Here is a 10,118-nt window from a genome sequence, read left to right as displayed (position 1 = left end):
TCTATAAATCATTTGCTTTATTTAAATCAGCGGTTGGCAGTTGTGCTACAAACGAAACATAAAAAGAACGAGCAAAAAAAAAAAGTTACTGTACTTGACACTTGATGACCGTGTTTGTCGAGAGGAAATTATACATTTATATTCATATATGCGAGTCAAGTGATTCCAATATACACATAAGACCTGAGACGGAAAAACCACAAATACCAGCTTTTTACGTGGTCTCTGTTTCCTGACACCAGATTCTTATTAATATTACAAATAACGTTTCAGTAACCCACACAAAGCACCTTGTCCTGTGAGCCCAAACCCACCAATTCATCCTCGGTACAGCCGAGACCAGGAAGGAGCGGCAGGTGTGGTCACGAGGAAGAAGAAGAAACATACATCCGTAAGATTCAGGATGAGAGGAAGTCAGTTTTCTAAATGTCCGACCAGATTAAACGTTTTAGACAAACATCCCAGAATGATCTCATCGGTTGAAGAATTGAAGTGTTCAGGACTCAACTTTACACACTTGGGTCCTGATTGCGACTGAGGCTCATGGGTAATGTAGTATTCAACATTCAAAAGAGATGACTTTTAAGAAGCTAAAACGTGTCACCGATGGCTGTGATGAAGCCTTTTATCTGGTAAATTATTCATGTGCAGTCAGTCGGTAGAAATACTCACGGAACAAGTCTAATAGTTGTTGGGTATTTCATTTGAGTATTATTCTTAATGTGTTTTTATTTGAAATGTTTTAATCCTGGTTCCACCATGTGAAACACTTCGTAACTTTGTTCTGAAATGTGCCGCATAAATGTTTATTTATTTTACTTGTTTCCGAAAATACTGTGTGTTGGCTGAAGAAGTACAAAAGTATAAAAGCGCCGCACTGAAGGCGAAATAGCAGAAAATATTTGATCTCTAACGCACGGTTCACTTGAGAATAGCTGCTCTCCGCTGTGTGTCTAAATATACTTCTACCACATTTTTCTATAGCATCGGTATTCTTTAGATCCGGTATCATCGGGCTTTATTCTCAGCAGCTTGTCTTTAAGCCCACTGAGGTTTCTCTGAACCAATGAGATTGCTCCAGACCGTTTGACTCTACTGTTCCCTTCCCTCCTTCAAGACCAACACATGGAACTATCTCCTATTGGACATCTCCTTCTTAAAAGAGGATATGCTTTATACTTTATTTTAGTTGATCTATTATATCCAACATAACAGGATAGGTGTTCAGATCCCACACCGGTAAGAAGTGAACCTCCGTCGTGGAACTGACAACCCGGATTTAACCCCGAAGTTACCCGGTTAACCCCAAATCCTGCTTTCTGGTACAGGCCCCAGAAACAAGAACGCCTCTTCCATTACAGTCAATAAAGACTCATGTGAAATCTTAAGATGCTGCAGAATGTCTTCTTTCTACACTGTGAAGGTAAATATAAGATAAACTTGTAGAGCTGCTGCTGACAATCTTTATTATCCATCCATCCTGCAGACGACCGTCTCCATAAATCAAACCGTCAGTTTCCTGAAGCAGAAGGTGACGTCATCTGTTATTCAGTTCACGACTTCACGAGACAAAAAAAAGCAAAAGGAAATTCTGAACGGCTGCTTTAAGGGAATGTTAGAAAAATATGACGATCGACAATCTAAATATTTGCTGATTTATTCGACTAATCTTTGCAGCTCCTCCATAGCTTTCACACACACTCGTTCACGGGTCACAAACATAACGTTTGTTTTGATGAAACGTGTCGAAATGAACACAAAGGGAAGTTATGTCACGTTCAAATCGCAGACCGTTTGTTGCACATTTGGTAAAATGGAGTTCTGCTCAGCGACTGAGCTCAGTGCTGCCCCCGGTGGCTGAAATCTAAATTACAGCAATGTCGGTATCAACCCCGATTGGAAGAGACCTTTCTCTGTCGGAGCAATACATTTTTTTTCCCCTTCTACCTTACAGGTCACGAAAAAGATTGTCCACCATCCAGTGAGTTCATACTTTTAATTTAACTTCCGGTGACAAATTGTAAGCAGCTCAGTGACGTCTGGATGTAGCGATGCAGGACGTTGATATGTAGCATGACGGTCCTGCATCGCCCGTAAGGAATGACTCGATGCTTTGTGATCGTGAATGGAATGGAAGGCCTTCTCTCTGGGATGGTTTATTTGTCGGTGGTAAACAGGATACGGAGACAAATCAAACCCACTAAAAGCTTCAGCTGGTCCGTTTCCAAACACAAAACTCTGCTCACCACCACAAACCAAACCTTCCAACGCTGCCATTCCAGAAGAAAGCGGGAAAACTAAAAGAGGTTTCCCACGTATTCATTTCTTCACATTGAAATCGTGTGGAAAATATGAACTTCTGCGCTTAACAAGCAAGCAAGCGTCCCGACAAAGACTAACGCGGTGCCGAGTTAAAAACCCGGCTGCACCTTCAGTACAGTGACTCATCCCCAAACATTAAACAGGAAATGTGAGCGGGGGAGGGGAGAATGTGATTTGACGATCGGTATGTTAAAAAGACACAGTATGCAATGATCTAATTGTTCGGATATCTAATCTCTGTAACGCTCCACTATCTGTAATGCCGGCATCTGTGGGGGGGGGGTGTCCCGTTTTGGAAAGGAACTCGCATCGCAAATAATAATTATCGGCATAGTCTTCGACTTGACAACAGCCAGGAGCTCAATGTGGCCCGGTGTGAGAGGCACACAAGCCTAAACACTCACAGATGTGCTGCTCCACAAAAGGACAGTTTGACGTTGAACAGTCTGTATTTTTAAAGCCATGGATTACGATTTCATCTTTAAAAAGGAAAACATTTTGGGAAATACACATTTTCTTTCATGGCAAGAGTCAGAAATAAGATCGATCTCATGTCTGTACAGTTAATGTAAAGCTCCAGCGAACAGCTAGTTAGCTTAGCATAAAAACTGGAAGCTTGCCTTCCTGTGTCTCTAAAGCTCACTGATGTTTTATCTTCTTTGTACGATAATTAAACAAACAAGATATCATAAAACTACTTAAATCACGTTAAGCTTATTATTATTATTATTATTATGATGAGCGCGCTGTAATAATTGGAGGCGACTCAGATGAGCGTATCAATATTTTGATCACCTCGTCTACCAACTAAAAAAAAGGTAAAAAAGCCCCAAAAATAGTCCAGCACAGAACCCCCTAAAACTGGCAGAATTGTGTTACTTTGGAGAGAACCAGGCTAGCCGTTTCCCCCTGCTTACAGTCTTTATGCTAAGCTAAGCTAACGGACAGACTGGTGTCATTCTTGTCATCCAACTCTCGCCAAGAAAGCAAATATTTCCAAAAATGTTGCACTTTTCCTTTAAATGGAGTACTTAACGGCACTAACTCGTGCATCTCCAAACATAATTCTAATAATAAGGACATTTTTGTGTCGCGGGCAAATATTCAAGATGTCTGGTAACGTCCAGTCCCTCGCCATGAGACTTCTTACCCAAAATCCTTCATCCCTCTTGCCCCCCCCCCCCCCCTCTTTGCTTTTCAAAACGAGCGTGAATGGACGACACAGCGTGAGCATCCAGACACATCAAGGTAAGCGGTGCATGGATATCAGCTGAGGGGGTAAGATGGAGGGGGTGTGAGCGGGAAGTGTTTTTGTTTGTTTGCGTTTTATCTGACGGTGACTCCGAGCTTCTCCAGCACCCGCGTCCCTTTCTCCTGGTACTCCGCCCGCGTCATCCAGAAGTTGTCCTTGTCCTTCATGATGTCGGCCAGCACGGCGCCGCCCAGGAACACCATGTGTTTACGCCGAGGCGGGTCCTCTATCCGGATCTTGAATTTCTGAAGGCGGAGAGAAGAGCAGAGCACGTGAACAGAGGAGAAGCGGAGACGATAACGTGTTGGAACCCCCTTAAAATACACGGATTGTCTCTTAATCACAGGTTGGAGGTTTTCCCAGAGCGTGCTTCCTCTTGAGGAACAACGACATGTTACATCTTCACCTCGTCATCACGAGACCACGACACAGAGACGTTTCTGAGGGATTAAAAACGTTAACTAGACTGTGGCTTCAGCTCCCCCTGGTGGCAAATACGAGCACTGCACAAGGAAGCTCTGGGGCAGAAGCAGTGGTTTACAGTGTATTTATACATTTACTGCATTTCCGTCACTGATCAAGCTGATGAAGTGAGATTTAAAAATAAGCCGATAATCACAATACACCATTCTCTCCTACTGCATATACAACTAACTACTGCGTATTAATCAACTGCACATAATCTACTTTCAAGAGGTATTATTAACAGTAAATGCTAAAAACAATGCAAGGCTAACGGCTCATCAACAGAGCGTGATGCTGCACTGACGGGGAAATCTTCATCCGCCATCTTCTTCACGAGCCACCAAATCTTAAGCTCACATCAATGTGATGGATAAAAAACATTCACATAACTGGATGCAGTTTGATTCAGAGCAAAGCTGATTTAGTGGGCAGCCACGGATCTGTTGGCAACACTTGAATGATTTCCCTCGAGGCCTCGTGTTTTCCAGAGACCGGTACTCACCGATAGCTTGTCGACGTCTCCCTTCAGCACTCGCTCCAGGTACAGCTGCTTCAGTTCGCGCTCCAGGCGGGACGGCAGGCCGGGATACATGGTGGAGCCTCCGGACAGGACGATGTGCTTGTAGAACTCAGACCTGCGTTTTGTGACAAACGGCATCCGATTTACTTGTACATGATGTGGTTTACACTTGAGATAGAGCAACATAATGCATGTGTGTGCGTGTTCTCTAGCGCCACATAGTGGGTACAGATACTGGTGAAGTATTTGCAAAACAATTTTCAGCATCACGCACTCCACGTGGGAAAAAAAGTCTAACTCATGGGCGTGTTGTCAGACGGTCGCAGAAATTCTCGGCCGCGTAAGACTGTTGTTTTTCTTATTCTTCTGTCATCATCTATGATAAACCTCTGGCACAGGGATGTCCTTTAATGAAGTTCTCTCTTCTCTTAAAAGACGATCTGTCCCCGCCAGCTCACCTGGTGTCGATATCTGCGGCGTGGATGGTGTTGAAGAGCAGCTCGGCCACGCCCACTCCCTCCACGTTGATGAGGTGGGGTTGAAACAAAGCCTCTGGGGCTTCGAACCTCTCACCTCCCACCTTGATCAGCCTGCCGTCTGGGAGCTGAGGACACAGCACAAAACCCCTGCCTTCAGAAATGCAACGACGTCTTAGTGCTGTTAAATACTCTAAACGTGACCTCGTCATCAGTGAAGGAACAGGTGAAGTTCAACAACACGACTGACCGTGTACGACTCCACCAGCACCGTTGTCTCCAGCGCCAGCTTCTGCTCCTGCTCGATGTTGTAACCCACGTAGCACAGCTTCTCCTTCATCATCCTCACCGTCTCAAAGTCCGCCGAATGGTTGAAGGCGTAACCTCGCAGCAGCAGCAGCTGGTGGACGGACGGGACGGATTTCATGGTTATCGTTATCATGGAATACAACTACATCAATTCAACACATAAACAACTGGTTTCACATTTCTCGACAACAAATATGAAATATTGTGACTGTTAACCATGTAATTAAATACATACCATGAGCATTAATCTGCTGCTGTTACAACTCCCTCCATTACTGGGAAACCCCACAGCGATACACATACTTTGTATCATATAGTGCATGCATGTGCAGCGTTAAAGGGAAACATTGAGACAGTCCGTCACTGTGTGGGGCTGCCGGTACCTTGATGAGGTAGCGCGTTATGTCCCTCCCTGCGATGTCAAGCCGTCGGGTCAGGTGGGGCAGCGAGAAGCCCTCGTACACCGGACAGATGTGAGTGACTCCGTCACCAGAGTCGACCACCACTCCGGTAAGCAGTCCTAAAACAAAAACATGCCAAACAGATGAGTATCGGCCAGTACTCGTGGTGTGCTTGTGCTTACTAGTAGGATACCCGAGACAAATAACAACTGCTTTGCTCTCCAGCGCCACCGGTGGTCAAACTATGTAGCGTCAGCCTAGTATTCAGCTCGTGGCTTTTTTGTAGCACACGCATGGATTGTTTCTCAGAAGCTTTAGTAGTTAAGCATTGATCACAAGTGTTACGGAGACAAACGAACCTTGAGCGTAGAGAGTGAGGACGGCCTGGATGGCGATATAAACTCCTGAGAACTGGTACGTTTCAAACATCACCTGGCAGGAGAAAAACACAAAGTATCAGATAACTACTGAGGCGCAATATAGATTGATGTTTTTGTGTCTCGTGTGAGTGATAGTCAACTGAGAACTTTCTTTGGTTGAGGTAAGCTCTTATCATACACCGCCCACCTCTATAATCTTTTCTCTGTTCTTGGTGGGGTTCATGGGCGGCTCGGTCAGAAGGATCTTGCAGTCGTGCGAGTCGATGTTGAGTTTCTCGGGGCCGAAGGTGTAGTCCCACAGGTGCTTCATGTCGTCCCAGTTCCTGACGATACCGTTCTCCATCGGGTAGTTCACCTCCAACATGGAGCGCAGCTCGCTGGCCTCGTCCCCCACCATCAGGTCCTATGAGAGGTCAAAGGTCAACAGTTCAGCGGACTGATGAACAAGCTTTGGACCAGCGGCTCTTTACCTGCAGCTTTTCTTCACTATTGCTGGCTGCTGTTCCTCTGGTACAGTGGATCACAGCCACAAGGTTTTCATTTGAGCATCCGATTCATCGTGCAAGACGACCACCGCTGCAGACGGCTAAATCTTTGCCGAAAGTATCACAGGCCAAACTGGTAGAAGAGATATCCGCACACCTACATCTTTGCAGTTTCACACTTTATTTGAACTTTCGGTCACCAGAGCATGCAGGATTCAACGATGGACAGGCAGGTAAAAACAACAAGCCCCTTTCAGATCATTGTATGCAACACACCTGTGCCCACCATGGAGGTGGGAGCTCCACCTCCCGGGAGACTGCAGCCTTTAGGTACTGAATGAAGCACTGTTAGGCATACCAATGGAATGTACGGATATCTCTTTTATGTCCTTTTATGATACATCCAAAGAAGTACTTGTAGTTCAACGTTACCTTGATTTCAATGTTGCCAACTTTGGCTGTGGAGCGGATGATTGGCCGGCCAACCAGCGCGGGGAAAATGTGTTCGGGGAAGTTGGAGCCTGCAAAGCCGCACTTGACAAACTAGGATGGGATTGAAAGGAAAAAAAGGCGGAAAAACACGCGTTATAATTATCAAATAACCCGGTAAATACAATACAACGGAAGAAACTCCTGTAGGGTTCAAGACATATGTAATAAGAGTAAGAATTGGTAGCTGCGAATCACAATGTGTATATAAGATAACTGTGTCACAGTATCATTATTAAAACACAATAAATGACTGAGGCTGGAACTACACATTCTCACAAACAAACATTCCTTTAAGGCTTGAGAGTAATCTAATTATATTGTTTACAATGTTTTTGAACCGATTCATCTTTGCATGACTCCATCTTTTCCTCACAAACCAAACATTGCTCCCTGCAGTTTTTTTTATTCTCCACTTATTAAAAACGTTCACATAATTATTAGTATTATTACTAAAATATAATATCAGAACAGACCAAATTGATAAAACATGTCATAAAAACTATTTATTCGGTGCAGTGTTTCAGAATGACTATTCCTTCAACCGAAAAGGACTTTTGTTTTGAAGCATATACAGGAAGTGAAGTGGTGTCAGCAGTAGCTTTAGTACTGTACTCAAGTACAAATTCAAGGCACTTGAACTGAACTGAGTATTTCGATTTTATGAGACTTTAAACTTCTACTCCACTACAGCTCAGAGGCAGATGTTACTTTTCAGATTACAAGTTTTCATTCGCTTCCTGTCCAGCAAAAACCACGCATCTCCAGATGTGTTTATTTTTTATATTTTATATCAGTCATTTTTATCCAAAAACATAATATACAGCTGACAGGGAATATAATAACAGGCAATGAGTACTTTTACTTTTGATACTATAAGTATATTTAGCTGAGCATACTTCTAGTTGAGCAATGTTTTGATTATTTTTACTTGCAACTAACTATTTCCACAGCGTGGTATTTGTACGTTTACTGCAGTAAAGGATCTGAATACTTCCTCGTCCAGCTGTGTGAATGTCCATTCAAACTGGTGAAACCTGCAGCAGATCTCTCAAGTTTCCTTACATGGAAGAAGAACTGCTTCGACTTCCGCGTTGGCCCAGTGGCGGACTTCCCGTTTACTGGGCGATTAAGTTGAATACATTTTTCCACATTTTTAAAAACTACTACTGACATAGGGGACCATTTAAAGACATGCTTACAAGTGTACTTTTTAGTGTATGAGGGCGGGGCCGTTTTGGGCAGTGCTACTGAAGCTAAGCTAGTTAGCTTAGCCTAAGCTAACGGAAGGAACATTGTGATTCATCTTAATCTAACCTTAAGTCTTTTTAGCTGGTGTCAGGTGGCTCTTTTTCGAACTCGGAATATTTAATCAATAAACAAATCGAATAACACGAAGCCAGCTAACGTGGCTAACGTTAGCTAGCTTCGCTACCACCACCGGTTCAAATATCTCATGAATTAAAGTCGTGGTTTGAAATCTTAAACCATGGTTACTGAACTATGTGTGTGTTTACTCGATGGGGTGTTTTTGATTGTGTTTGGTTTAACTGTGTAATAGCTACCTACTGCATCACATTACTAAAGTTACTAACCAAAGCTAACTAAAAAGGCTAGCTAAACTAACCATTAGCCAAGTTACCCGAATCACCAAAATACACTTTTTCAGAGACTTTATTGTCTATACGTTGATACTGATACAAATTTAAACCGTAGCAGTCAGCTGTAGCCCTGTTGCAGATGAATGAGCTGAATCCAGCTGACAGACACATTCCTCGCACAAACCCACCCAGACAAGCTAACGCGTTAGCCTGTTAGCTCCCCGTTACTTCCGGTTTCCAGTTCTCTCTCGTTTTCATATCAAACTGCACCGCGTGAAGGACAGAGAGCGACACGGAGGGAGACTTAACAGCACACCCACTGCTGAGTAAAACTTACCCCGGTTCCATTGTCACAAACCACGACTTTTCTCCCTTGACTGTCCATTTTGTGTTCCCTGAATCCAGCAAAAAGCAGCAGCCCCACTTCCTGTGCACTCTAACGTCAATTTGACCAATTACCGGAAGCAACACACACTGTACAGTGTGACTCCTTCACAATAAAATCGCAATCTATAAATCGAATCGTACTGGAAGAAGCATTAAGATCCTTTATTTTGTACTACTGTAATAACGCCACTTTGAAACTACTCCACTAGAAGTAAAAGTCCTGCATTTATTATTGACAATACAATTTAAAATCTGCACAACTTTTCCACCAGATAAAATAACAGTTATTATATTATTATTATATTACATTAAATATATAAAAGGAAAGTACTTTTTTTAAACCAGAGTCACACCGCAGTAGTGAAAATAAATATTTTATGGTACTTTAATTTTAGTGACCAGTGACTATTTTTGCAGTGGTCCATATTATTTGGACAAAGAAAATAGAAATACTCAAGTAAAGTACGAGTATACGTCGAATTTGTATGCTACTTAATTAGGCCGACAGATAATAAGCCAGCAACATGCAGTTCTGATAAATATTTAAAATGGTAAAACTGTTCCGTAGAAATTAGTTGGAACCCCCTTTCTTCCCTAAACATTTGGTTTCAAATCTTCAACCTGCACCACTGACTTTTTGGCCGCGCAACCAGCTGTAAACACATAACATTGTTGTAGTGAATGTGTTAGCAAACAAGTTGCCTATTCACAAATTCAGCAAAAAAAGAACATCATTTGAAGTTGTGTTTTTGGCCACCTGTTGAATATACAGTAAGTCCAATATTCAATGTAAAGCAACCTGTTACACTAGTCATTCAAAATATATTCCAGCATATTGGCACTCTGCAGCATTGCACTACTGTATTTCTGTTTACAATTTACAGAAAGAGTCTGACTTATAGAGATTGTATGCTGTTGTATACATTTATATATATCTTCTTTCATGTACTTGTATGTATACAATAGCTAAGTGTTTATGTATTTAGCTGTATTTCTAGTTCTGTGTAAGTACAATTTTAGTATTTTGTTTT

General features: G+C 42.7%; 1 protein-coding gene across 1 annotated transcript; it reads right to left on the bottom strand.

Moving 5' to 3' along the window:
- actr2a (actin related protein 2a) lies at positions 1-9,131 on the bottom strand. The gene is made up of 9 exons (XM_031876593.1): positions 9,038-9,131; positions 7,043-7,153; positions 6,313-6,528; positions 6,105-6,177; positions 5,728-5,864; positions 5,286-5,435; positions 5,018-5,163; positions 4,542-4,674; positions 1-3,819 (listed from the first exon to the last, which is right to left on the bottom strand). Exons 1-9 carry the CDS (start codon positions 9,083-9,085, stop codon positions 3,649-3,651), a joined length of 1,185 nt encoding a protein of 394 aa, XP_031732453.1. The 5' UTR covers positions 9,086-9,131; the 3' UTR covers positions 1-3,648.
- Between the last annotated feature and the right edge of the window lie 987 nt (positions 9,132-10,118).

This window comes from Anarrhichthys ocellatus, unplaced genomic scaffold (genome assembly GCF_004355925.1).
Source record: "Anarrhichthys ocellatus isolate YVR2014 unplaced genomic scaffold, GSC_Weel_1.0 scaffold112, whole genome shotgun sequence".
NCBI lineage: Eukaryota > Metazoa > Chordata > Actinopteri > Perciformes > Anarhichadidae > Anarrhichthys > Anarrhichthys ocellatus.
This window is presented reverse-complemented; position numbering and strand designations above follow the sequence as displayed.